At 38.2% G+C, this 22,878-nt stretch overlaps 2 protein-coding genes and 1 pseudogene across 2 annotated transcripts; 2 read left to right on the top strand and 1 right to left on the bottom strand.

The window, feature by feature from the left end:
• The first annotated feature begins 792 nt into the window (after nt 1–792).
• On the top strand, nt 793–3,433 carry LOC122668373 (annotated as a pseudogene).
• A 1,243-nt stretch (nt 3,434–4,676) lies between these two features.
• LOC122667030 (hydroxyethylthiazole kinase) lies at nt 4,677–5,969 on the bottom strand. Its single transcript, XM_043863191.1, has 2 exons — nt 5,502–5,969; nt 4,677–5,174 (listed from the first exon to the last, which is right to left on the bottom strand). Exons 1-2 carry the CDS (start codon nt 5,928–5,930, stop codon nt 4,782–4,784), a joined length of 822 nt encoding a protein of 273 aa, XP_043719126.1. The 5' UTR covers nt 5,931–5,969; the 3' UTR covers nt 4,677–4,781.
• Nucleotides 5,970–20,885: 14,916 nt separating this feature from the next.
• On the top strand, nt 20,886–22,548 carry LOC122667627 (GATA transcription factor 1-like). Its single transcript, XM_043863986.1, has 2 exons — nt 20,886–21,322; nt 21,830–22,548. Exons 1-2 carry the CDS (start codon nt 21,038–21,040, stop codon nt 22,421–22,423), a joined length of 879 nt encoding a protein of 292 aa, XP_043719921.1. The 5' UTR covers nt 20,886–21,037; the 3' UTR covers nt 22,424–22,548.
• The last annotated feature ends 330 nt before the right edge of the window (nt 22,549–22,878 follow it).

Genomic DNA, 22,878 nt, shown 5'->3' with positions numbered 1-22,878 from the left:
TTGGGGAAAATGTTCTGTGCATTGGGGGTGTAGAATGCGCCCAGACATATGGGGTGGGCAAAATGATTGGCCCGCCCCCTGAATGACCAAAATGATGCGTCCGTCCCGCCCCATATGTTTGGTCGCAACTTGCGCCCCTGTGCGCTCCCGGACAAAGAACATCGCCCCTTTTTTTTTCTGTTCTCAAACAGCGTCTTGCATATGCAAGTGTCGTAATTGTCCATTCTCCTATCTTTACTCATACACATCATATTTGTATGAGAAAAATTCTTTTTCCTGGTTCTGACATACTTTTAATGGATTTGTCAATTAATAATCATAACTGCAAATAAAAGACAATTCTACAGTCTTATACTCATTCAAATACCTTCAGATTGTTAGAAATATAATGTAATGGGTAGTAGTATAAGACTTATTTGTTTGTAGGACAGTTTGTATGTCACCGAAATATCGTTATAGAGATTGGAGAAAGATTTGACGGCACCAATATACATCCTCTTGTATCACTTGAGTCAGCAAAGCTTTGATGCACGTACAGTGGAATTGAATCATACTAAAATACTCTCCTTAAGGTATTCGAATGCCCTGAATTTATGCAGACCAGGTTGACCATACGGTCTCACCTCCAAAAGAAGAAAAGAGGGATAATGCATGAGAAAATATGCAAGTATAGTGTAGCATAGAAGGAAAAATGCAGCAAATATAGCACGAAAAGGCAATAAGAAGAATCTTAATCTACAGGGGATGAGGGTCATAATTGAAAGCTACATAAAAGAATAAGAAAACAATATCATGAGTATGAGTGATCACCATCTGAAGAAATGGGATCACACATCTGTGAAAGATGCAAAACAAGAGAAAGGGGAAGATGGTAAAGCACGTGAAAGCAAGTTGAAACTGTAGAAATGTTACCATATTAGAAGAGACTTAATTTATAGGTGAGAAAGGAAACTTCCCTTTGTGACTCACGAAATAGGTGTTTGGAAACAATTCACCAATAGTATTATTTCACCGATATGAAATTAGCTTTGGCCGATACCGATTTAGATCACTCAATATGGCCGAACCTTGTCCGATACTTTTTTATTTGGGAAAATTACATGATTAGCTACTTTTGGGTTTTCATTTACAAAAGTGTCCACCTTATGTTTGAGTTAACAAAAATAGACAAAAATAAGTTTAGTTTTACAAAACTAGACAAAACAGTGACTCTCCTTCCTTCCTCGGCAGTTCTTCTCTGAAAAAATCTCTTTTTTTTTTCCCTCTGTTACTTGGGATTGCAGAGAATGGCAGTGACTGGGACAAGGGTAGGGTTGCAGGGAACTGAGGATGCCTGGGCAAGAAGGTAATGACAAGGGTAAAAATGCCTAAAAAAGTAAGTGTGGGAGGTAGAGACACTATTTTGTCCAATTTTATAAACCTTAACTTGTTTTTGTCTATTTTTGTTAATTCAAACATAGGGTGGACAGTTTTGTAAATGAAAACCCAAAAGTAACTAATCATGTAATTTTCCCTTTTTATTTTTTGGGTAGAAGCCTTGTCTGATACATCAAACCATGTAGTTTGATATGCATGAATTTCAACATTTCGCGGGCTTTGTAACCACCCCATTATGCTCTCTCTCTCTCTCGCTAATTTATTTTATGAATTTCAAGTTCCGAGTGAACCCTAACCTAACGAGCGAAAGAGAGAGAGAGAAGAAACAGACGATCGGGCACGGGAGCGCATTACTTTCCTCGATTTCTTCGTTGGATGAATGGTGGTGGTGGTGGTGGAGATGGTTCCATTACCTAGATAAAGCAATTCCGTGGACGAGGCCTTCGATTCACGTCTTCGGTAGATCTTGCATCCAGGTACTGACTGGTTCATTGAATCTGAATCACGACATATTCTTCCTTGAACTTTGAAATTATTTCCTTCATTTGGCTTCTTTGAACTTTGAAATTGTTTCCTTCATTTGGCTTCCTTGAACTTTGAAATTATTTCCTTCATTTGGTCGACAGCTTAGGGCCTAGACTAGAAATTTTATCATTAATTTGTTATCCTTTTCAGATTTGAAAAGAAATTTATTACCAGTATATAAAAGATAGGACCATCTCTAATCTCTATCTCTATCTTCTCTCCCACGAGAAAGAGTGAAGGGGGGAACCGATTAAGTGATTGTACTCAGAAAACCATGAACATTCTTTTGAGCAATGTAAAATGTACCTGAAGCCTTCAGTCTATCCAGCAATGTTCTGAACAGAATCAGTTCAAACCTCATTGTCTGTGTGCAATGAAATCCTAGCTTAAAAACGTGGATTGGGGACTTATTTTTCGTGAAAAGTTGAAAGTATGGTTTTGAGAATGGAAGAACCTTTTAGGGTGGTAAAACTAGGAAGGATATATCATATTAAGGAGGGGCAAAATTAAGAAGGGTAAAGTAAGGAATATCATATTAGAGCTGATTTGGGAGTAGTTCCGATGCATGATAAGCTACGAGAAAGTTGTTTGAGGCGACATGACCATGTTCAACGGAGGCCTTTGGATGCTCCAGTATAAAGGAGTGATTTAATTTTGATTGAAGGAACTGAAAGAGCCAAAGGCAAGGAGAAGTAGTGTGGAAAGACGCATAGCTTAGGCCTTGTATCAAGTATGATATTGAATAGAGCTGATTGGAGTGCAAAGATCAATGTAGGCGATCCATTTAGTTGGGATAAGGCTAAGTTGTTGTTGTTGATCAATATTCAACACAGTGGTTCAAGCATCACCTTCTATCTCCCTTCTGGTGCTATTTTCCACCATGCAGATGGCAAGACTCATCAATGCTGTAGGTGATGCCACAGCCAGCGGAGAAGAATCAGTCCTGGACTTGTACATGCATGACATCCTGGGGTCAGGTACCTTCCCCCCCCCCCCCAAGCCAGTGGTGCGGTCCCAACTGTCAATGCCAATGGGGTGTCCCACTTGGTACACGTCTGGCAGGTTCAACTTTTGCCGCGGCTCTGAACGAGCCAATCCTCCACTGATCAGTCTATTCAATCAGGACCTGATGGTTTGGATTTGGGGTTTGGTACCGTCACTGTTATTGATGATATTTTGACGACTGCACATGACTTGGGATCTCAGCAGATTGGGAAAGCACAGGGTGTGTATGATGCAAGCTCAGGAGATGGAACAACCCCAAATGATGGTGTTCTCGGCCATGATTGAGGATGGGGAATATGGAGATAGCCTCTACTTCTTTGGTGTGTACAAGATTGGGAGTGCCATTTCACGTTTATCAGTGACTGGTGGAACTGGGAAGTTCAAAAATGCTTGTGGATATGCTAAGGTCTAGTCACTCATCCCACCCAGTCAGCATGTCATTGATGGAGCAGAGACATTGCTAAAAAATTATGGCCTATATCACCTACTAAGACTGTTCTTGGCATTGAGAAGCAGATGTAGGTAGGTTGTTTGTTTGAGGTTGTTTTTAGTTTCCCTGCTACTGTGAATTTGTGATAGCTTGTGAGTCAGGTACTCATGTCACATTTAAATGCACATCAACATATAAAAGTTGTAATTCTGTCATTGAAAGTATTAGAGTGTTGCTTGAATCTCCAATTCATGTCCAACATATGCATTTACAATGAGAAGATAAATTTCGTTGAAACCGAAAATTCAATCAGTGGGTCAACCATCAGTTTAAGGTATCTCAGAGTTGCAGAGCAAGTGGGATCTGAATTTTCACATCTAGAGTTAGAAGATGGATTGCTAGAGACAGTCCAATTATGATGAGAAATGCTGATCATAGGTGCTGCTAGTCCAGGGAGGTCTTACTATCAAGGAGGCACATTAGGTAGATGTAAAGGCAGCCTGAATAGATTAAAGCTTAGTCAAGATTGGTTTGGACAACCCTGATAAAACAGAATGAAAAACAAGATTTGGTTTGGACAAACCCAGATAGTTGGAAAGAACATCACAGAAATTAGCAACTAAAGGTAGAAACATTCTGATAGCACCAGAGATGCTTGATATTTTGCATGGTAGTTTTCTTTACATTTACAATAGATGGACTTGGCAAACATACTTTTCTTTGATTTTTTTCCCCCCAATAACAATTAAAGGTAGCTGGGTGAAAGCTAAGTTAATAGCAAAAGTTTTTCCAAAATCTCAAATACCATGTAGAATGACCAAAAGTTTAGGCTGGTCTAGGTCATATTCTATTTAAGCAGTCCCTACTATTTCACAATACAAACCCCCCCTCCCCAAAAAAAAAATCCCTTCAATTAAATCCCAAAAAATTGTCCCTGGCATCGATATCAACAGAAAATTAAATTTAGAAAATATCCTTTTGATGTATACAAATGAAGCATAGAAACAAAATGTAAACCAAAATAATATTGTCTGAAACAATCAATAAGAAATGCATGAGCATATGTATATATTTAAACATCATTCAGAGACATGGTTTTTAACAGGTTTACTTACAGAACATTGAAACTAGTAACTGAGTTCATTTGGGCTAGGGCAGCAATCTGATAATTAATTCATGAATTATCCCATCAGTCTTATAAACGAGATTACTGCCTAGTCAAGCATAGGACTTGTGATCTCCATGAGAATTGTGAGATTTGGTAGGATCACAAACTCTCTTAGATAAATTCAACAACAAACTTGGGTCTTGCAAATCCACTGAGATTTATTTCCATATTGTTTTTTGTTCGGTAAACTAACTTATCTTTTGACAAAATATATGTATCCCAACTGAAACCATCCCCTGTTTGGTAACATGCATCTCATTTGAGATCCTTAAGACCTTATGACATGGTTGTGATATTGACCCCAGAAACTACAGTAGCTTCATCAAGGCCATACAATGAATCAATTAAGTGCATCCGCAATGAAGCCGGACCTCTAGCCATGTCCATCCCAATTTCACCAGCAAGACCAAAGATGGATAGTGCTGAAGCTGTGGCTTCAAAAGCATGTAAGGGATCAACTGCTACAAAGGCAGCAATGAGGGCTGTAACAGCACAACCTGTAGCTGTAATCCGTTGCAACATGGCCACTCCATTGTGCACACCCACCACCTGCTGCCCATCTGTGATAATGTCAACACCTCCAGATACTGCAACTATAGCACTGCTTGCTTGAGCTAAGGATTTAGCTGCTTCCACTGCATCCAGTGATCTGTGGGAACTGTCCACCCCCTTTGGAAAAAAAAAAAAAAAGAGTTCGTGAGGTAAGTTGCAGCACAGATAGGATGTCACAGCAACTGAGTTCAAGCCCAGTATTATCTCATTCAATGGATTCTCATGGCTAAACAACAAGAAATGACCAAAACTTGACAAAGTTTTGACAGGATGACAGTAAACTAAAGCTGAGATTTACCCAAAGGCCCCAAAACCACCAACTGTTCTATACTTTTCCAATGATTTCGAGTTTTCAACAATCAACCCATCAACTCTTTGGAACAAGAAACAGCCTAAGACTAATTATTCAATTACGAATGCGTGAGTATATCTCCATTATAATACCTTATCGGGTCCCAAGGAGGCGTTGGAGAGAGCGAAGATCTCTGAGGCATTTCCTCGAATAACAGTGGGTTTAAGCTCAACGAGTTCGAGACAGGCTTTCATGCGGAAATCGGAGGCCGAGACGGCAACGGGGTCGAGAACCCAGGGCTTCCCCAACTGAGTTACCAACGAAGCGGCGGACTTCATGGAAGGAAGCCAGTCAGGGGAGAGAGTACCTACGTTGATGCAGAGGGCATGTGCATGAGGGGTGAAGTCAGGTATCTCTTGCAGGCAGTGCAGCATTGCAGGCGATGCACCCGCTGCGAGCAGGGTGTTGGCCATCAAGTCCATGGAGACGAAGTTTGTGATGCATTGGGTTAGCGGTGATCGCTCTCTCAATTCTCTTAGGAACCTCCATGCCTTATGACCCCAAGCACTTCCTCCTTCCATTTTTGATTGCTTCTCTCAGTTGACCAGTTGCAGAGATTCTTCTCCCCGGAAACTATTGTTTGGAATTGGGGCTCAAATATAGAATTTTTTATTTTTTTTTTTGGAGGTGAAACGGTGGGGGGGGGGGTGTTAATGAATAATGGATGCCAGAATTGCCATTGAAGGGGGAAAAATAGATGCCAGCAATTTAGGGTGGAGATGTCAACATGTGGCAATTCGAACATCCAAGGATTTGAGCTCAACTTATGTTGAGCTTGGATCATTGGATGTCCGAGCTGCCACATGTTGACACCTCTACATAGCACTGCCTTACTGCCCAACTTTAAAAATTGGAGAGGATTAAAATCCCAGAATTAGACGTGGGACCAAATTACTAATTTGCTTTAGTGGCAGGTCAAGTAGATGACATGTGTCCAGTACATCAATGTACCGAGTAAGACTATTTTAGAAATTCTCCTTTCCACATCGAGTTTTAGGATGGGCATAAGAATTTATAATTTTTTAATTATATATGTATTTAAATTTGACACCTTTTAATTATTTCTTATTTTATTTTTAAAAGTAATTTAAGAGGAGTATAAAAGGATTTTAAAAATAATTTGAAAATGACAAATCCGTATCTCATTATCAAAAGATGTTATTGTTATGTACATTGCATGTGAGATGACACTATTTCCTTTATAACAAAAGAATTATGTGTCAGACTAAAGTGATAAAAACAAAAAAAAACATTACAAATTATTTGACCCCTTGAGAGGTCTCAAGAAGAAAATCTTTTTTTTTCCTCAATTAGCAAAACTTTGATCACTTGTGAGCTCAAGTGCACAAACCCATAAATTGAACCTAACTACATATCATCTCTAGCATGTTTAGCCGAACCAGCCTAATTAAACGTGTTATTATCTCACTTAGAGTTTAGACACTACGAATTTCTTAATTTTCAATTTTTTTTTAAAAATAAAATAAGGGGTTTATTGCCAGGCTTCCTGGTGGTCTCTGTGCCAGTATAGGGCCAATGGGAATGTGCACACAAGCATCCAAGGGGAGGGGCAAGGTGAAAGTTCAATGTAGATGAATGAAAACATTCTCCTAAACCTAAGTTTAGGAAAGGTGGTGATGAAATATACTAGTGTGGTACCTGAAAGAGCAGATGCACTTGGTAGTTTGGATTGAAGAAGTAATGTCACTCGATCATTAGAGTATAGCCTCGAGCTGGAACAAAAGTTAAGTTTTGGATTCCTTTCAAGTGTCTCTTGATAATAAAAAATTGTAAGAGAGTTACATTAAGTTTATTAATGATTAGAGATATTATTTGGTGGTTACCATCCAAAAAATAAAGATATAAGATATCAAATAGTTTCTTTTGTGTGAATTGCATATTTGATATGGAACATAAAAACTATCTTTCACAAATCATATAGAAAAGGAAAAGATAATAAATAAATCAAAGGAAGAAATTTTGTTTTCTCATATTTAAAAGCCAGACAAAGACAAATTCATTGTCTACATGTTTATATTTGCCATATATCAAGTTAGGGGAATTATTAACGTAACACGGCCTGTTATTTATCCAAACATAACAAGACACATATTACCTTCTTAGAACTACAATGAGGATATTGGTGGAAATAAATATACAAGGATAATTGAGTGAAATCACATCCACTGCTAGAAAATCAAAAAAAAATCAAAAACTTTAATTAGATTTTTCACATAATGGTTAAAACATAATTCAACAACCCATCTTCCCCAAAATCATCTACCCAACTTCTCTCCCTCTTTTTTCTGACGGAGCTTATGGTTCCTGACAATGGCCATGATGCTAAATTTAGCTCGTCTCCAGGGAGGCGTCCGCCCAGGGTGCTGCCAGGGGGAATCCAACAGTTGAGCTGTGCCGCACACATCTCGGCGCATGCCTAGGGATGTGTGTGGCACACCGCAACGGCTAGCAGCGCCCTGGGTGTTCCCTGCTCCCTGGAGATGATCCTGATCCCATGATGCTACCCATGTCTATCATCCCCTACATCGCTCCATTGTTTGGTGTAAAGATCATCGCTAAATCAAGTCACCACCAACAACGATCACCGGTTCTCTTTGTGTGCATGCATCGCACCCTAATGGACCCTGTCATCCTATCCATTGTACTCTGTCGTAAGGTCTCGGCAGTCACCTACTCCATTTCACGGTTTTTAGAGATCCTATCTCCCATAGCCACTGTCCGGTTGACGAGGATCAGGGACATGGACGCGGTGAAGATAAGAGATAACTAACCAAAAGTGACCTAGTGGTCTGCACCAGGAGCCATTTATCTTGAGGTTTAGTGCACTGTTTGCAGAATTGGCGGACCAGATTGTGCCGATCGCCTTGAATTACAGGGTTTTCTGCTGCTCACGAAGACATTTAATCGCAGAGCAGAGCATCACAGAGGGCAATTAGTTTTAGGAAGGGGCTTTGTTGCTGCTCACGAAGACAGTGCATGCTCACTCGTGTGGGGTTAGGCAAAGAGAGAGAGAGAGAGAATAAGAACAAGAACAAGACGACGATCGTTGTAGCAGCAAGGAGGCTTCGATATAAGGATATCAAAACTCTAACTTCTCTAGCACCAGATAACTACAGATCCAGCAGGAAACGAGAGAGAGAGAGTGTGTTAAAAGACAAAAATGCCATTTGAGATGTTAACGTACAAAATAATCATAATATTCTAATAAAAGCAACTGAATTGTCGAAATTACCAGAACTAATTGATCCTTCGATCTTTCATAGCTTCTTGGGTATTGGTCTTTTCACCTTTTTGTTATTTTTCCAAACATAATCCACCCTTATTATATGATTAACAACCCATCAAGTTAATAGAGTTGCAATTTTGTGGATAAGTAAACCCCAAGGTCTCCAGCCCATATACCAAGTTTAAGCCTACATAGAGTTTGTCAAGTAGTAAATCAAAACTTTGAAAACTTAGAGATTTGGCATGATTGGAGTATTAGTTGCATGCATTGACATACACGAGGATTGGAGGATGCATGCCACTGCATGGGATGATTTTTTATTGATTAGGATATTAAATTTGATATGTGGCTAATCCAAACTATGTCCTCTCTCCAACGTTCAAAATAACCACATCAATTTTTTGCATGTTTTACCAAAAAAAAAACTTTTTACATGACATAAATAAGTGCACTAAACCAAATGTTCTTCCTATAATTGTTATACCAGAGGATTTTTTACATAAAAATAAAAAAGGAAAAATATTTTAAAGACAGAAGTGTTATTATTATTTTTTTTTCTTTATTACGTCTTAAAACTATCAACTTCTAAGTATGTTATATAGTTATGCGAGAAGACAAGAGGTTTATAAGTAGGTCATTGGAGGTTAATGATTAATTTATTATTAGGGAACTGATTGTATAATATATGATATACTGTAAAATCTTATCCACAAGCTTTTTTCTTGAGGCTCTGTTTGGTTGCACGGAAAATGCAAATATTTTCCAAAGAAGTGAAATATATTATACAATAAAATCACTTTTGGTTTTTAGTTATGTACTAATTCTTCATACATGAAATGCAAATATTTCCTTTCACTTCTCTTCCCTTCCATTTCCCCACTTCCCCTTGCGACCAAATGGAGCCTGAGTGAATACATGATGACACACAATATCATACATTTCAAAAACGTAAATTTTTATGATCTGGTGCTTAAGTCTCTATCTTTAAATGCCATTAGAGTTGGCAGTGAACCCAAATTTAAACCTTTTTCTTTTTTGCTTGGGTGGGGGAATGTGTCTTTAGACTCATACCAAATTCAATTAAGTATTCTTTTGCATTTATATTGATCTGATCAGACTTGCGGTATTCTAATGGGCTACATATTCAAACTGGATTCAGCCCAACCCAGCTTGAGCCCAAACTATTAAACTGTGGGTTGGGCTAACTCTACCTCAGTCATGACAAACTGAGCCCGTTGAATATCTATTATTGGTGGGCTTGGGTTACACTGGACACTTTTTTACCCATGTTTTCACCAACTCCAAATTAATCCAAAAAAGGGTGTAACCATTGCATGAGGCTCCTGCCATTGTGGGATATGGGAAGGGTCATAATGTATACAGTATTACCCCCGCTTCGCAGAGAGGCTGTTTTTCAATAAGGTCACAATGGAGCAACTCCCGCCATTGTGGGGTATGTGAAGGGTTATAATGTACGCAGTATTACCCCCGCTTCGCAGAGAGGCTGTTTTCCAACAAGGTCACAATGGAGCAACTTTACCACTGTGCCAAGCTTCGCCCTCTTCCTCAAACTAACCCAACCCCGTTTAATTAATACTTAGTTAATCATAATTGTTGTCATCATACAAAACAAAGGTTTTAATTTGTTTTGAAATTTTGATTGATTCTATATTCTATATGTATAGTAGGCATGCTTAGCATGTGTCATCCTCTCTCCTTCTCTTTTAGAAAAAACTATCTTGCCCTCATATGTCCAACCTTATGATTGGTGCATGTCGCCAACTTTCAGTAAGCTAGCGGCATGCACCAAGGCTTGACATATGAGGGCAAGGGGTCTTTTCCTGACAAAGTACACAGCCTTTCCCATATGGTAGAGTAAGAAGTGATAGGAACCAACCCCTCCCTCTCTATGATTTGTGCTTTTTAAAAAAATCATAGAGACCGACGTAGCCATTGTTGAAAATCAAAGGGGAGGGTATATACATGGGAAGAACTCTCAAATCCTATTGGCTTGTCTACGAAGTACACGAACCCAACTTAAATGTAAGGCAAAAGTTTTCATGCACGATCGGCGTTAAATGCGGTCTGACTGATATAAATGTCCATACAAAATGACGTAAAACCCCTACGTACACCACTTCCTATTTGATGGAATTGATGAAAGAATCTCCCCGTGTATGAATACATATTACCTTGCCCTAAATGTAAATATGTATGAAACTCAACAACATAGCTTTCATAGCCTAGCTGGCTAGGAATAGACCAGACCTACTTGTCTGGGCCCAAGCCAGCCTCATGAGACATGAGCTCAAGCTGTCCTAGAACTGTGGGTCGGCCTGGGAATGTGACATTCTCGGTTCTGATCAGTTCTCTCACTAAACCTAGCCTGTTTTAACTTTTTAGGTCTATATAGAGATTCCTCACGAAACCACCAAAGTATTTTACTTCCTTTTGTCATGTGGCTTAGCTCAGAATTTCTTAGGTGGACCTGCAAAACCAATAATGTTGAAGAAGATAGAAGATATCTAAATCAATACGTAAGGGGTCTCTCAATAATAATATAGAAGGAAAAAATATGGATAGAAAGCATATCAAGAACAGTTTCTAGGTTAGAAGCATTAAGCTCAGAAGTGACAAAACTACTAGAAACGTATGGTGCAGCAGCTTCTCCTTAGAAGAAAAAAACTAGTGGTTCTGATTCTTGACTTGACCCATACGTCCACACCTGTTTATTTGGTGGCTCTATTCATTTTTTAAATTTAAACTCATCTTCTCCCCCTAGTCCCTTACCACTCTCCCTTTCTTATTTTAGTATTTCTCTCTCTTATCATAAACTAGTTTGGTTTAGAGTTTAATTATTTAATAAACCGGTCCAAATCAAGCCTGCCTATGGCTGCCACCGCCCTCAATTAAGTTATGGATCCACGTAGCAAATATTGGATTTAATGTGGTCACACCATCACAATTTATGGAACAGGAAATCTAAAATTAGGGAAGGGTTGTTCCCCTTTTAGTCAAAATGATTTAATTATTAGAATCTTGATCTATATATGATCAGTGATTTTTGGTATAATTAAATCTCAATAAAGCCTTCATATATGATAGTGAATATGAATCTATTGTATAATAATAGAGACAAAATATCCAAGCACTAGAATCCTAGTTTAATGCCTTAACCATATCTTGGGCAACCCATATATTGCTCACATGTTTTTTTGCTCAGGCAGTTTGGTTCGAATGTTCTTTATCATATAGAGTTAATGACACGATGGACACTACAACGCAGTCTTGGATACAGAGGTGAGACTCTTTAATTAATCATTGCAAGAAAGTAAGTAGGAAGTATTCAGGCCTCTCTAGCTTCATCGCACGTGGTACCTATGGCGTGCGAGAAACTATCTCTTATTTTCTAGTAAAAGGTGGACTCTGGGTAGAGGATATTCTTCACTTAAATTCTTACTTCAGAAAATGTATATTCAAGAAAGGTTCGAAGGAGATTAATGTAATAGTTGACTCCGTAACCAAAAAAGATATATCGATGATATGTACGACAATATGGCTTAATTCCACTCCATAATTATTGAAGGCTTGTAATTTCACAACTATTTATTTTTCACGATGAATAAGATTGCTCTTTATCCCCCCCCCAAAAAAAAAAAAAATCTTAAATTAATAAAGTGTTAATTATTCCATCAAGATAAAACTTCGAATATGACGGTTTTAACCCGAGGAAGGAAGACTTCATTATACCCATGTGAAATTAATCTTTAGTACTTCTCCATCTCTGTTATGTTAAGCTTTAATCCAAAAGAATAAAAAATAGAAGAAGAAGATATGAAGTGCTGTCCAAGTCATCACAACCATTTCTTTACTAAAACATTAGTATTCAATTGGATTTACCTCCTCTCATCTAAAGAGCTTTTCCTGCTTGGCTTTAGAGAATATGCCATCATTCCCTCAACAAGCATTACCTATTGTAGTTTTTGGGTTCTCTTGTTTACAAAGATTTCTCCATTCTCCACTTGAGATAAATTGCTTGGGAATCAAACTCTTTCCAGCAAAGTTTAGATAAGAAAAGCAATAAATCAAATCCAAATGGGCTCTATATAATTGTCATAATGGACAAAGGCATCACTTAACTGGAACCCAAAAAAAATCAGTTCAACTCATGAAGAATCATATAATACATTTGAAGATTTTATTACCAAACAAAGAAAATGGTTTCTGCCATGGAGGATTAGATTCTTTGCTAAATATTATACTTCTTCTATAGCCAGTCTTTGTTCTTATAACTCATAATATTTAGCTAAGGCTCAGTACGGCTGGCCCTCTATGGGCATTAATTCCTTCCCACTACACTTGAATCCTTTTTCTCCCCAAATATATATTTTTGAAACTTTTCAAGTAAGTATTTACTAATTTGAAGTTTTTTTTTTTTTAAGAGTACAACAATTTTATTAAGCTTTCATATTCTAATTTTCATTCAGAGTTCCTGCTTAAGTGCTCAAATCCTCTATGGCAAAATTCGGAGTTCTTTATCAATCACCTCTAACTTGCCATCTCTGAATTGAGAGAGTTACAATCCTACGATTTTATTGAGCCCTCTCATTCTCCTTGAGCTTATGAGGATTTTTGTTGAGCTAGATCCAGTTAAAAAAATTAGCAAATAATTTATCAAAATTTTGGTCTAACAAAAACTTTGATCAAATCCAAATCAATTTTAAAATTTCAAAAATAATAAATTTTATATAGGATTTATGAATAATTAGGGAATCAAATAATTTGGCCAAAAAAGTTATAATATTAACAAAACCTCAATACAAATTTTAAAAATTGAATCATGGCTTGAATTTTGTACAATTTTTTTTTTGTACCATAATTTATAATTTTATTGCCATATTTTTAGCTTTTTGACCAAATATTGTATACTTTATTTTCAAATTTGCAAATCAAATTAAACTTTTCAAGTTTCAAATTAATCTTGAACTAATCTATTAACATGATCCCGCCGAATAAAACCAAAACCAAACCGATTGCTTCATCGTAAAAGTCCCATTTTGGTTTTAGGAAATGTAATATTTTTTTTAGATTGATTGGTAGGTCTCCTCGTCCAATCTGATTAACTTGATAGACAAACAGATTAATTGAACCGACCGTAACTTGATTGATTAGCCAAAATCGATTAAAGTCCAATAACCAGCTAATTGATTACTAACCGGTCTCGCGATTTGAAGACCGAATAACTAATTGGTCGGTCCTCTATCTCAGATATGCTGGACCAATTAAGGCCGGCCCGACCAAAACCGACCAATTGACACCTCCACTATCAGGGCTTGCAGCTAGCTTTCACAACAGAATATGAACTCAAGGGCTATTTTATGTATACCCATGCAAGTGAGACTGTTAGTTCAATTCCTACCCTTTAAAAAAAAAAACTGTTAATTGTATTATAATCAGGTAGAAATCTTCTAAAGAGAACGTGGGCAAGTGCTTGATTTAGGAAATTTTAAAACTTCCAACCATTAATAAGTCACATTAGAAAAGCTGTTCTATGGCACCCACCCACGTTGTCTTCAAATCCATATTTATGTATATTTAGCAAAGCTGTAGAAAACTTAAAAAACCAATGTAAAGAAAAGAACTTGTCTAAGGATAAGCCACCCATTGAAGTACTCTTAATATTGTTTTAGATCTTTTTCTTTGTTGAAATATCTTGAAGATCCTTGTAGGGATATAGTCCTTCATTGTTAAGGGTCTCCATCCCACAAAGCTTAAGAATGGAAATGCGGCCTAAGGATAGAAGCATGTGTGTGAATGTGACACAAGCGGCTGAGAATGGCTGAGATCTATAGTTGCAATGTAACCCATATTTGTATTTTTGTATGGGAAAGACCCAAGTCACCCAACCCCCCCCCCCCCCAAACTTATTATTATTCCCTAAATGGAATGAGCTTAAGGATGGTTACTATTCTTTTTGTCCTTGATACTATTAGGCACAGCTAGTCTATAATAGGAGGGATATCAAGAAAGAGATTTTTTTTTTATTCAGTTATCAGTCAGTCTAGGTGTCACTGTGCCTAGTGAAGTATGACGCTTCACTATTTGTCACTTGACAATACATGAGTTGGTCTATATGATAGAGGAACTCACATATCTCTAAATGGCCAAATTTTAATCTAAAGTAAGCAAGGAAAGTTGCATAAACTCTATCTCAAAGTTTTAGTAAAATTATCAAAATGGTATCAAGTGGAGATAAATATAAAATACAAAATGACATCTTTTGTAATTTTAGTTACATATCTGCTTATTTTACATTGAAATCGTATCAATTAGATATTTGCCTAGTCCTCTATGATATGGATTAACCTATTTACTCTCATGTGACAAATAGTGAGGTGTTATACTTTGCTAGGCATAGTGACAAAGAAGAAAACCCTAAATATCACTATACACAACAAAATGAGGCACGTAGGCACATGTTTGACGGAAAAAGTTTTCCAACACCGCGGGAGAACAAAAATCCATGATTTGATGCTCATATGCATTAATACTCTCCCACCCACCCCCATCTTCACTAGAATGAAAGTTTGAAAAAGTCCTACCCTCATTATGATCCTCATCCCACCCGTTACTGCTATTCTTCACCGTCGGGTGAAGGGAAATCGTCCCTCACTTTGACTATCGGGAAAAAGGTTTTCAATATTATTTCTATATTTGATGCATCAGTTTTCTATCGCGTCAAAAACCAACTTTTGTTACAGTAAATAATATCACAAAAATAATAAATAAATAAAATTCATAATAGAATCCATCTAACCTCTTATCAGCCCGGAAGAGATCCATATCAAAAAAAAGAAAGGCAAAGTAGCTACCTGGTGAGCTTTAATTAGCTTTCAAAAGTTTCACCACCTAATAATAAAGGGTTTTAAACTTCTTACTTTCAATGATGAGCCCACATAACCTCATCAGTAAAGCTAGTTTAGTAGGTTATTTGGAATGATAATTCCCAAGTGGAAGGCCCCATCTCTTGTTTTATGAATATGCTTATTTATGCTTTTCTTTTAGTGCTTCTTCTCATGGAAGATTGACATGAAGGGGTCGAAGAATGGACTGGAAAGAATCTATGGGGACATCAACCAGATTTTGTTTTTCAGGGTGAGTGCAGTGGTACCTAATCTGCTGTTGTAGTTGATGTGTGAGACTTTGTGAAGAGGTGGTGGGGCCCAACCTTTGCATTCAACAAATTCTTCCATTTTATTTTGTTAATTTATTAATGGGATAAAGTTTTTTGCACGGGCACAGGATACACTTAGATACATTGGGGTGGGCGAAATGATTGTTTCCTATTGAATGACCAAAATCCCGCCCCATATGTCTAGGTGCAGTTTACACCCAATTGCGCTCCCGGATAGAGAATGTACGCCCTTTTATTAATTTGAGTGTTTTTAACATACCCTTCCTAAATCCTAATATTCTACAAGATAAAAAGATATGGGATAAGCCTCTGTAGCTTTAGGCGTACACTATGCTTCCCGGGTCTTAGGAATCGATATTATTTATGGGATCGGTTTCACCCGTATTGGTTTGGATCAAATAGATTTTATCATCTTTTATTTTTTTGAATATGTTATTTTTTTTTACATTTTTTACCTTCGTCTATACCAATCAATCAATACGGATTGATCAAGAATTGAGGATAGGGGATCGTCGATACCGATCCACCACCCATCCCTAAACCATGCTCTTCACATTTACTTTTTATTAAACAAGTAAATGTATGAGAGTATGGAGTACCTTGCTTGCTAGAGAACCCTCTCCCAAAAGACATATATATGCTTTCCTAATCCTACAATGGAATTAGGACTTTAGGAGCTCCAGAACTGGGACTAATAAGCTAAAAGTACAATTTCAAACATTAAAAAAAAACCCTAATTCCAACAGTCAAAAATTAGCAAAGCCAATGAATGGGCCTGATCACCCACGGATGGCAAGTTGGCAAACCTTTTATTAGGGAAGGTGGGCTTGGACCCCACCACCTCTAATTTTTGACAAAGGATGGGCCCCACCATATTTACAATATTAAGAAAGAAAAAAAAAGAATGATAGTGTTGCGGAGCAGTAGTCGTAGTTTTAACTTGGAACGCCACTAAAGTACCGCGTGCGAGGAGGAAGAAGTATACGTTGGTTGGACTTTTTTTTTTTTTTTTTTTTTTTTTTGGAGAGAGAAGGGAAGAACCGATGAGACGATTTACGAAGGAGTGGAGAGTGGAGTCACATGATCCTCGCCTCCACGTGCGGAGGTGCAGGTAAAAGGCATTGCACAGTAGGGTTGTTTACGTGTCTCCATGTCATTGGATATTCTGACGTGTAATCATCCGAGCGAGCATCGTTAAGATCGTCGCGTAGGGCTGTGCGTTGCGTAAGTGGCCCGCCTCTTTAACCGCTTTGTATTTTTAATTCACTTATTACCCTTACTTTCATCTCCAAATAACCAAAAATACCCTCCTCATATTCCACGGAGAAAAATAATTTTTTTCTTTTTTATTTTTTTAAAAAGAAAACTACCTGATAATGTGTCTTCCATGCTCAGACACAGCACAGGAGAAAATGACCATTGTGCTCTTTATAAAATAAAAACAATCTTATTCGTGTTCGCACAAGAGCCACGTTGCCAAATAAGGAAGGTGATATAGAGAATGATATTACTTATAAAATTAAAATATGATAGATGAAATAGAGAGATGCATCCAGAGTGTTTTGTGATCGTCTTATCTTTTTAAAACTTGAAGGAAAATTTAATAAGACTATCATATGATTGGTTATGACGTATGATGTGTAATGTTGAACACTTAAGAAGTACTAAATATATAAATTAAGTGTAACGAAAATAAAGATGTTGAGATGAATGTATGACAAAATTAGAAATAGTAAGGTAAGGAATGATTGTATTAAAGTTGATTTAGGAGTAACTCCAATACAAGATAAGCTACGAGAAAGTCGTTTAAGCTAACATAGTAATATGCAACCGAGGCCTTAAGATGCTCCAGCATAAAGAAGTTATTTGATTCAAATTGAAGGAATTAAAAGAGCCAAAGACAGGCCTAAATTAACCACAGGATTTGTGATGAGAGAAGACATATATACCTTAGAGCATGCATCATATATGATTTCGAATAGAACTGATTGGAGAACAAACATCCATGTGGCCAAACCCATTTAAGTGGGATAAGGCTGTGAATTAATCATTCACTAAACCATGGCACCTTGAATTCAATTAAATGATAGAATAAGATTCATGAGGCAGACTTTACTTTTAATTGGAATAAAACTCATAGATTGAATTATCATCATGATCCAACCGATCGATCCGCACTCCAACTCCCAAAACCTTGGTGGGGGGATGAATTCGTGATAGTGAAGCTTTTGTGAGTTTTGTTGAAATGGCTTAGATATTAATACAACCGACACACGTGGCATATTGGCACATGATGTACTCGTAGTACATTCATTCGGGTCCCACAGGGGTAAGAATCGAGTTTCCCTTCGCCAATGGGATAGATATAACGACTAGTCAGTCTAATTATTGGCCTACCGCATTTAATTTGTAGTTCAATTTAATTTGGTCTCAGGGTCAGTGTCGCTTATGAGTCTCCAAAGAGTTGGGGTAGTTGCTTTGATTTATGATAGATGATGACCTAGAGGTACTTGGGTATCATGAGAATCCTATCCTTCAATCTTTCTTTGTACTTCAATTCTCCAATTTGGGCTCTGTTGATCATGCATTTTCATTGAATATGCATTCCCATTTTCAAAACCCAATATATATTCTTAACTAAGAATGAGAACATTTTTTGGGATCTTTATCCCCTCCAGTTCTTTACCCGGTTCAGTTCTCCAGTTCCCCTAACAGGGGGCTGGAATGATCACCCTATCCTTGCCCAAACACTTTGCCCAGGTGAGGTCCACCCCCCCCTATTAGACGAACTAGGGAACTGAGTCGAGTTGAGAACTGGAGGAGATAATTTTCCCATTTTGTGGATGTATGTTAGGTTAAAATGCATTCCTGATTTTAGAATATCCATGCATTTCATCGAACACCTAATAACTATCCCATTTTCAAAACCCAATATGTATTCTTAACTAAGAATGAGAACATTTTTTGGGATCTTTATCCCCTCCAGATCTTTACCCGGTCCAGTTCTCTAGTTCCCCTAACAGGGGGCTGGAATGATCACCCTATCCTTGCCCAAACACTCTGCCCAGGTGAGGTCCACCCCCCCCCTATTAGAGGAATTGGGGAACTGAGTCGAGTTGAGAACTGGAGGAGATAATTTTCCCATTTTGTGGATGTATGTTAGGTTAAAATGCATTCCTGATTTTAGAATATCCATGCATTTCATCGAACACCTAATAACTATTCTATTTGTCACATATAGGTTTACTCAATTCCCCATCATTCCTCAATGCAAGGTGAATGTGCCTCGATCAATACAAGGGTGGGAAAATGAATCATAACAATAGATTTTTAAAATATGGAATCCAACTCGACCATAAATCCAACAGTATTGAGAAACCTGCCCTTTAGATTACTTGGCGAGTACTCTGGTGAGTCAACCATCAATCTAAAGAGAGAGAGAGAGAGAGCTCATGATCATTGCTGCTATCCACGAACTGACTACAGAATGCGAACAAGAAATGGATTAAAAGACGCTCGTTTTAGAATGAGTCTCTTATTCTTAGATGTATTCTAGGATTTGAGGACGAAAATATGTATCAAACAATATTTTTTGGGGGAAAAAGAACTTTGTCTAGGAGTGTGGCCTATGCTAACACGAATCATTATCCTTTGTTGTCCGCTGCCCAGACAGCAGAGTGTTGCCCCCTCACGAGCAGCGGACAACAGAGGATAAAAATTACGCTAGCACTCCCATGAATCTATCTCTCTCCTCCCCATATAAAAAGACACCTCTACCCCCTTGTTTTGAGCAGGAGAGAGATATATACACATGGGAGTGCTGGCGCATGCCACACTCCCGAACAAAAAACTACTTCCTTCTTTTATAATTCTAGATCCAGAATGCATACCAAACGCAGCCTTGAACTTGTGGAGTTAAGAATTGGATACAATTTGCATAATCTAGTAGGTACATTTTATTGAGTAGTTAATGTGCAACTACAAACTACTGGGTAGTATACATTTATTATATAATATAATATTGGGAGGGGGATTGATACTAGCTGCTGGCCCTTGCACCAACGCGGGGGCATCCAATTGGGTAGGATAATTTTTATTTCATGGGATGGGAGGTTAATTTAACTTGCTCATGTGCCTGGAAGGGGGATTATTGCCAAACTGTGTGGTGCCTCTGCCTAGACACAAGAAAGGCAAAATGACCGCCCCATCCCTTGTAAAATGAAAAATCCTACCCCCATTGAATTCCCCTGCACTTTCATTGGCCCCTTGTGCTGGTGCTGGGGCCATGAATCAGGCAACGATCTCTTGGCCTTATTATATACAAATACAATGGTTGAATTACTGTTTCACTACAAAATCTCTCACCTAAGCCATTTATTTAAGCTTCTAGTCCATTGACCTAAGACTTCTGTCTTTTTTACTCTTCTCCTATATCATGTGTCAACACTCAACACCCCACATGTAACTAACTACCCATGACCTAACTTGAGCAGATTATAATACTCCCTTTAGCTTTACTTCTTCTAGGGCTAGATCCTAATTAATCCTTTGAAAAGCTAGTCATTAATGTCATGCACTAACAATCAAATTAATGTTTTTAATCAAATTTTAGACACTCAAATTGTGTAGTTATTTAATGGGTTATCTACCTATTTGCTCAACAACCAAATGCAAATTTAAGGTATTAACTTCAGTACAGTGCAATGGGTAGGATTGGTATAACCAACCTGACCCAGAGAGAGAGAGGCATAGAATACTGTTTTATCAAAAAAAAAAAAAAAGAGGCATAGAAGACTGACCAATCAAATTTTCAAACTATTTTCAAGGAATTCCATGAAAAATAACTATTTCCAAGGGAAACTGGGAAAGGCAAATTTGGGGTCAAAATTTTTTTCAGAAAAGGGTAAGGGAAAGAGAGAAGAAGGGCAAATATGTGAAAAGGGGGTGAAATGGAAGGTCAAATTAGTAAAAGAAGCACAAAAAATGGACATCCCCTCGTTCCCACCCAAAACCCTCGCGTCAAAAGGAGTTATTATTGATAACTGAAGGCCGAAGGTTATCCGGCAAAAGGAAAAGCAAGAATTTTCTTTGCAGAAGCCATTTCTCTTCTCTACCTGTCTTTCTCTCTTCCTTCGTCTGAAACCCTTTACAGTTTCGTCTTCTGCCGTCTTTGTCTCTCTCAAAAAATGGTGTCTTTTGGGGCAGGGTTTATCGTAGAAGAGTTTCTTGACTTCTCTTCGGACATCGGCGAAGAAGACGAGGAAGAAGACAACAAACAGAGCAACAGCAACAACTTTCCTACCACCACCACCACCAACAACAACAACAAAGCCCTCTCTTCCTCTTCAACTTTGGACTTGGACTCCAAACCCACAAACCCTGCTACTCACCAAATCCATCAGCCACAACGAGAAGCACAAACCGTGTTGAACATTTTCGACCTAGATGATGACCACCACCATTCCTTCCCCGTAAGTAAAAGAAAAAAATCTCTCCTTTTTTTGGGTTTTTTTCTTTCCTCCTTTACTCACTGCCGGCCCGGCAACTCTTCTGTTGCCTTCATTTTTAATTCCCTGTTGAGTTTAGACTCGGTCGAGTCGTTCCGTTTTTTCAAGTTTGAAAAGCCCATTGACTCGGTTAGAGTCCTAACTCCTTCCCCGAGTTGTAGGTTTCAACTGGACTCGACCGGGTGAAGCTTGACACAGCCGAGTTCATAATTTTCATATGGACATTTGCTATAAAGTTTGAATTTTGAACTTTGAAAAAAGAGAAATATTAGAAAGTACAACTCAAAATTCTGAACTGCAAAGAACCAAAATGAGATATTTTGCTGAAAATGGAAAAATTATGATTTCTTCAATTTTACTTGGCTGAAATTTTATGACTCGTTCGAGTTGTTGATTGAATCGCCCGTGTTGACTCTGGTGGACTCCCAGTTTTCACTTGTTTCTTGGTTCTGTCTTCCTCTCTGTGCTCAGGAATTCCTAGAAGAAGAACTGGAATGGATAACAAACGGAGACGCTTTTCCGGGCGTAGAGACATTCGACGACATTTTCCCAGGGAAGCTGAGTAAGGGCCCAAATAATCATAGCCCTGTCTCGGTGCTTGAGAACAGTAGCAGCAGCAGTAACAACAGTGGCATTATGATTTGCTGTGCTAGCCTCCGAGTCCCAGTTCGAGCCAGAAGCAAGAGGCGAAGACGGAAACGTAGTGGGTTCTCAGATTTGTCAGGTCAGCAATGGCGGTGGTGGTGTGAACGTAAGAACAAGAGCAATGGAGGAGGAGCAACATTAGCAGCAGCAAATGAAACAATAATGGCGACGATAGGTAGGAAGTGTTGGCATTGCGGGGCGGAGAAGACGCCACAGTGGCGGGCAGGGCCTCATGGACCAAAGACACTCTGCAACGCATGTGGGGTAAGGTATAAGTCGGGCAGACTCGTGCCGGAGTACCGGCCAGCGAGTAGCCCTTCTTACTCTAATGAATTGCATTCCAACTCTCACAGGAAAATATTAGAAATGAGAAAGCAGAAGCAGCAGGAGTTGTTGATGGAGTCTGTGGATAAAGGGTAGCGCTTGAATCCTTTTGTTGTTAGATAGATAGCATATAATTTAGAGATTGTTGTATTGGATAGTTGTTTGGATTTTGTTTTAACATTAAACCAGTTGAATAGGGAAGTTTAGTGCTTTCATTTAAATTAGGAAGCCCAGGGTGGAAAAAAGAAAAGAAAAAGAGAGAGAGAGAGAGAGAGAGAGTTCCTTTTTACTAGTATTCATTTATTCATTGTTCAATGGATGCTGATGCAGTCGTGTGAAATGTAGATTGCAGAAACTAGGATTTACTGGTAGTCTTGATTCACTGACTTGGTTATCATCTTCAGATGGAGATTAGTCATTAGTGGCCTTAGTTATTGAATTGTGATTGTTGATTGTGGAAATCAGGAGATTGGTTTGTTGTTTGTCGGTTCGGCTGGTGTTGGAGGGGAAGTGGTGTGGAGTGATTGGACCATGAGTCAATTCAGAATCCT

Source organism: Telopea speciosissima, chromosome 7, assembly GCF_018873765.1.
Source record: "Telopea speciosissima isolate NSW1024214 ecotype Mountain lineage chromosome 7, Tspe_v1, whole genome shotgun sequence".
NCBI classification, from domain to species: domain Eukaryota; kingdom Viridiplantae; phylum Streptophyta; class Magnoliopsida; order Proteales; family Proteaceae; genus Telopea; species Telopea speciosissima.
The sequence above is the reverse complement of the archived record's forward strand: the minus strand, read 5'-3'. Positions and strand labels throughout refer to the sequence as shown.

Excerpts from the sequence above, each read along its gene's own strand:
- LOC122667030 (XM_043863191.1), bottom strand. The coding sequence starts at position 5,930 with ATGGAAGGAGGAAGTGCTTGGGGTCATAAGGCATGGAGGTTCCTAAGA. Across the intron at positions 5,175-5,501 it reads CCTCCTTGGGACCCGATAAG|GGGGTGGACAGTTCCCACAG; the intron begins GTATTATAATGG and ends TTTTTTCCAAAG.
- LOC122667627 (XM_043863986.1), top strand. The coding sequence starts at position 21,038 with ATGGTGTCTTTTGGGGCAGGGTTTATCGTAGAAGAGTTTCTTGACTTC. Across the intron at positions 21,323-21,829 it reads ACCACCACCATTCCTTCCCC|GAATTCCTAGAAGAAGAACT; the intron begins GTAAGTAAAAGA and ends CTCTGTGCTCAG.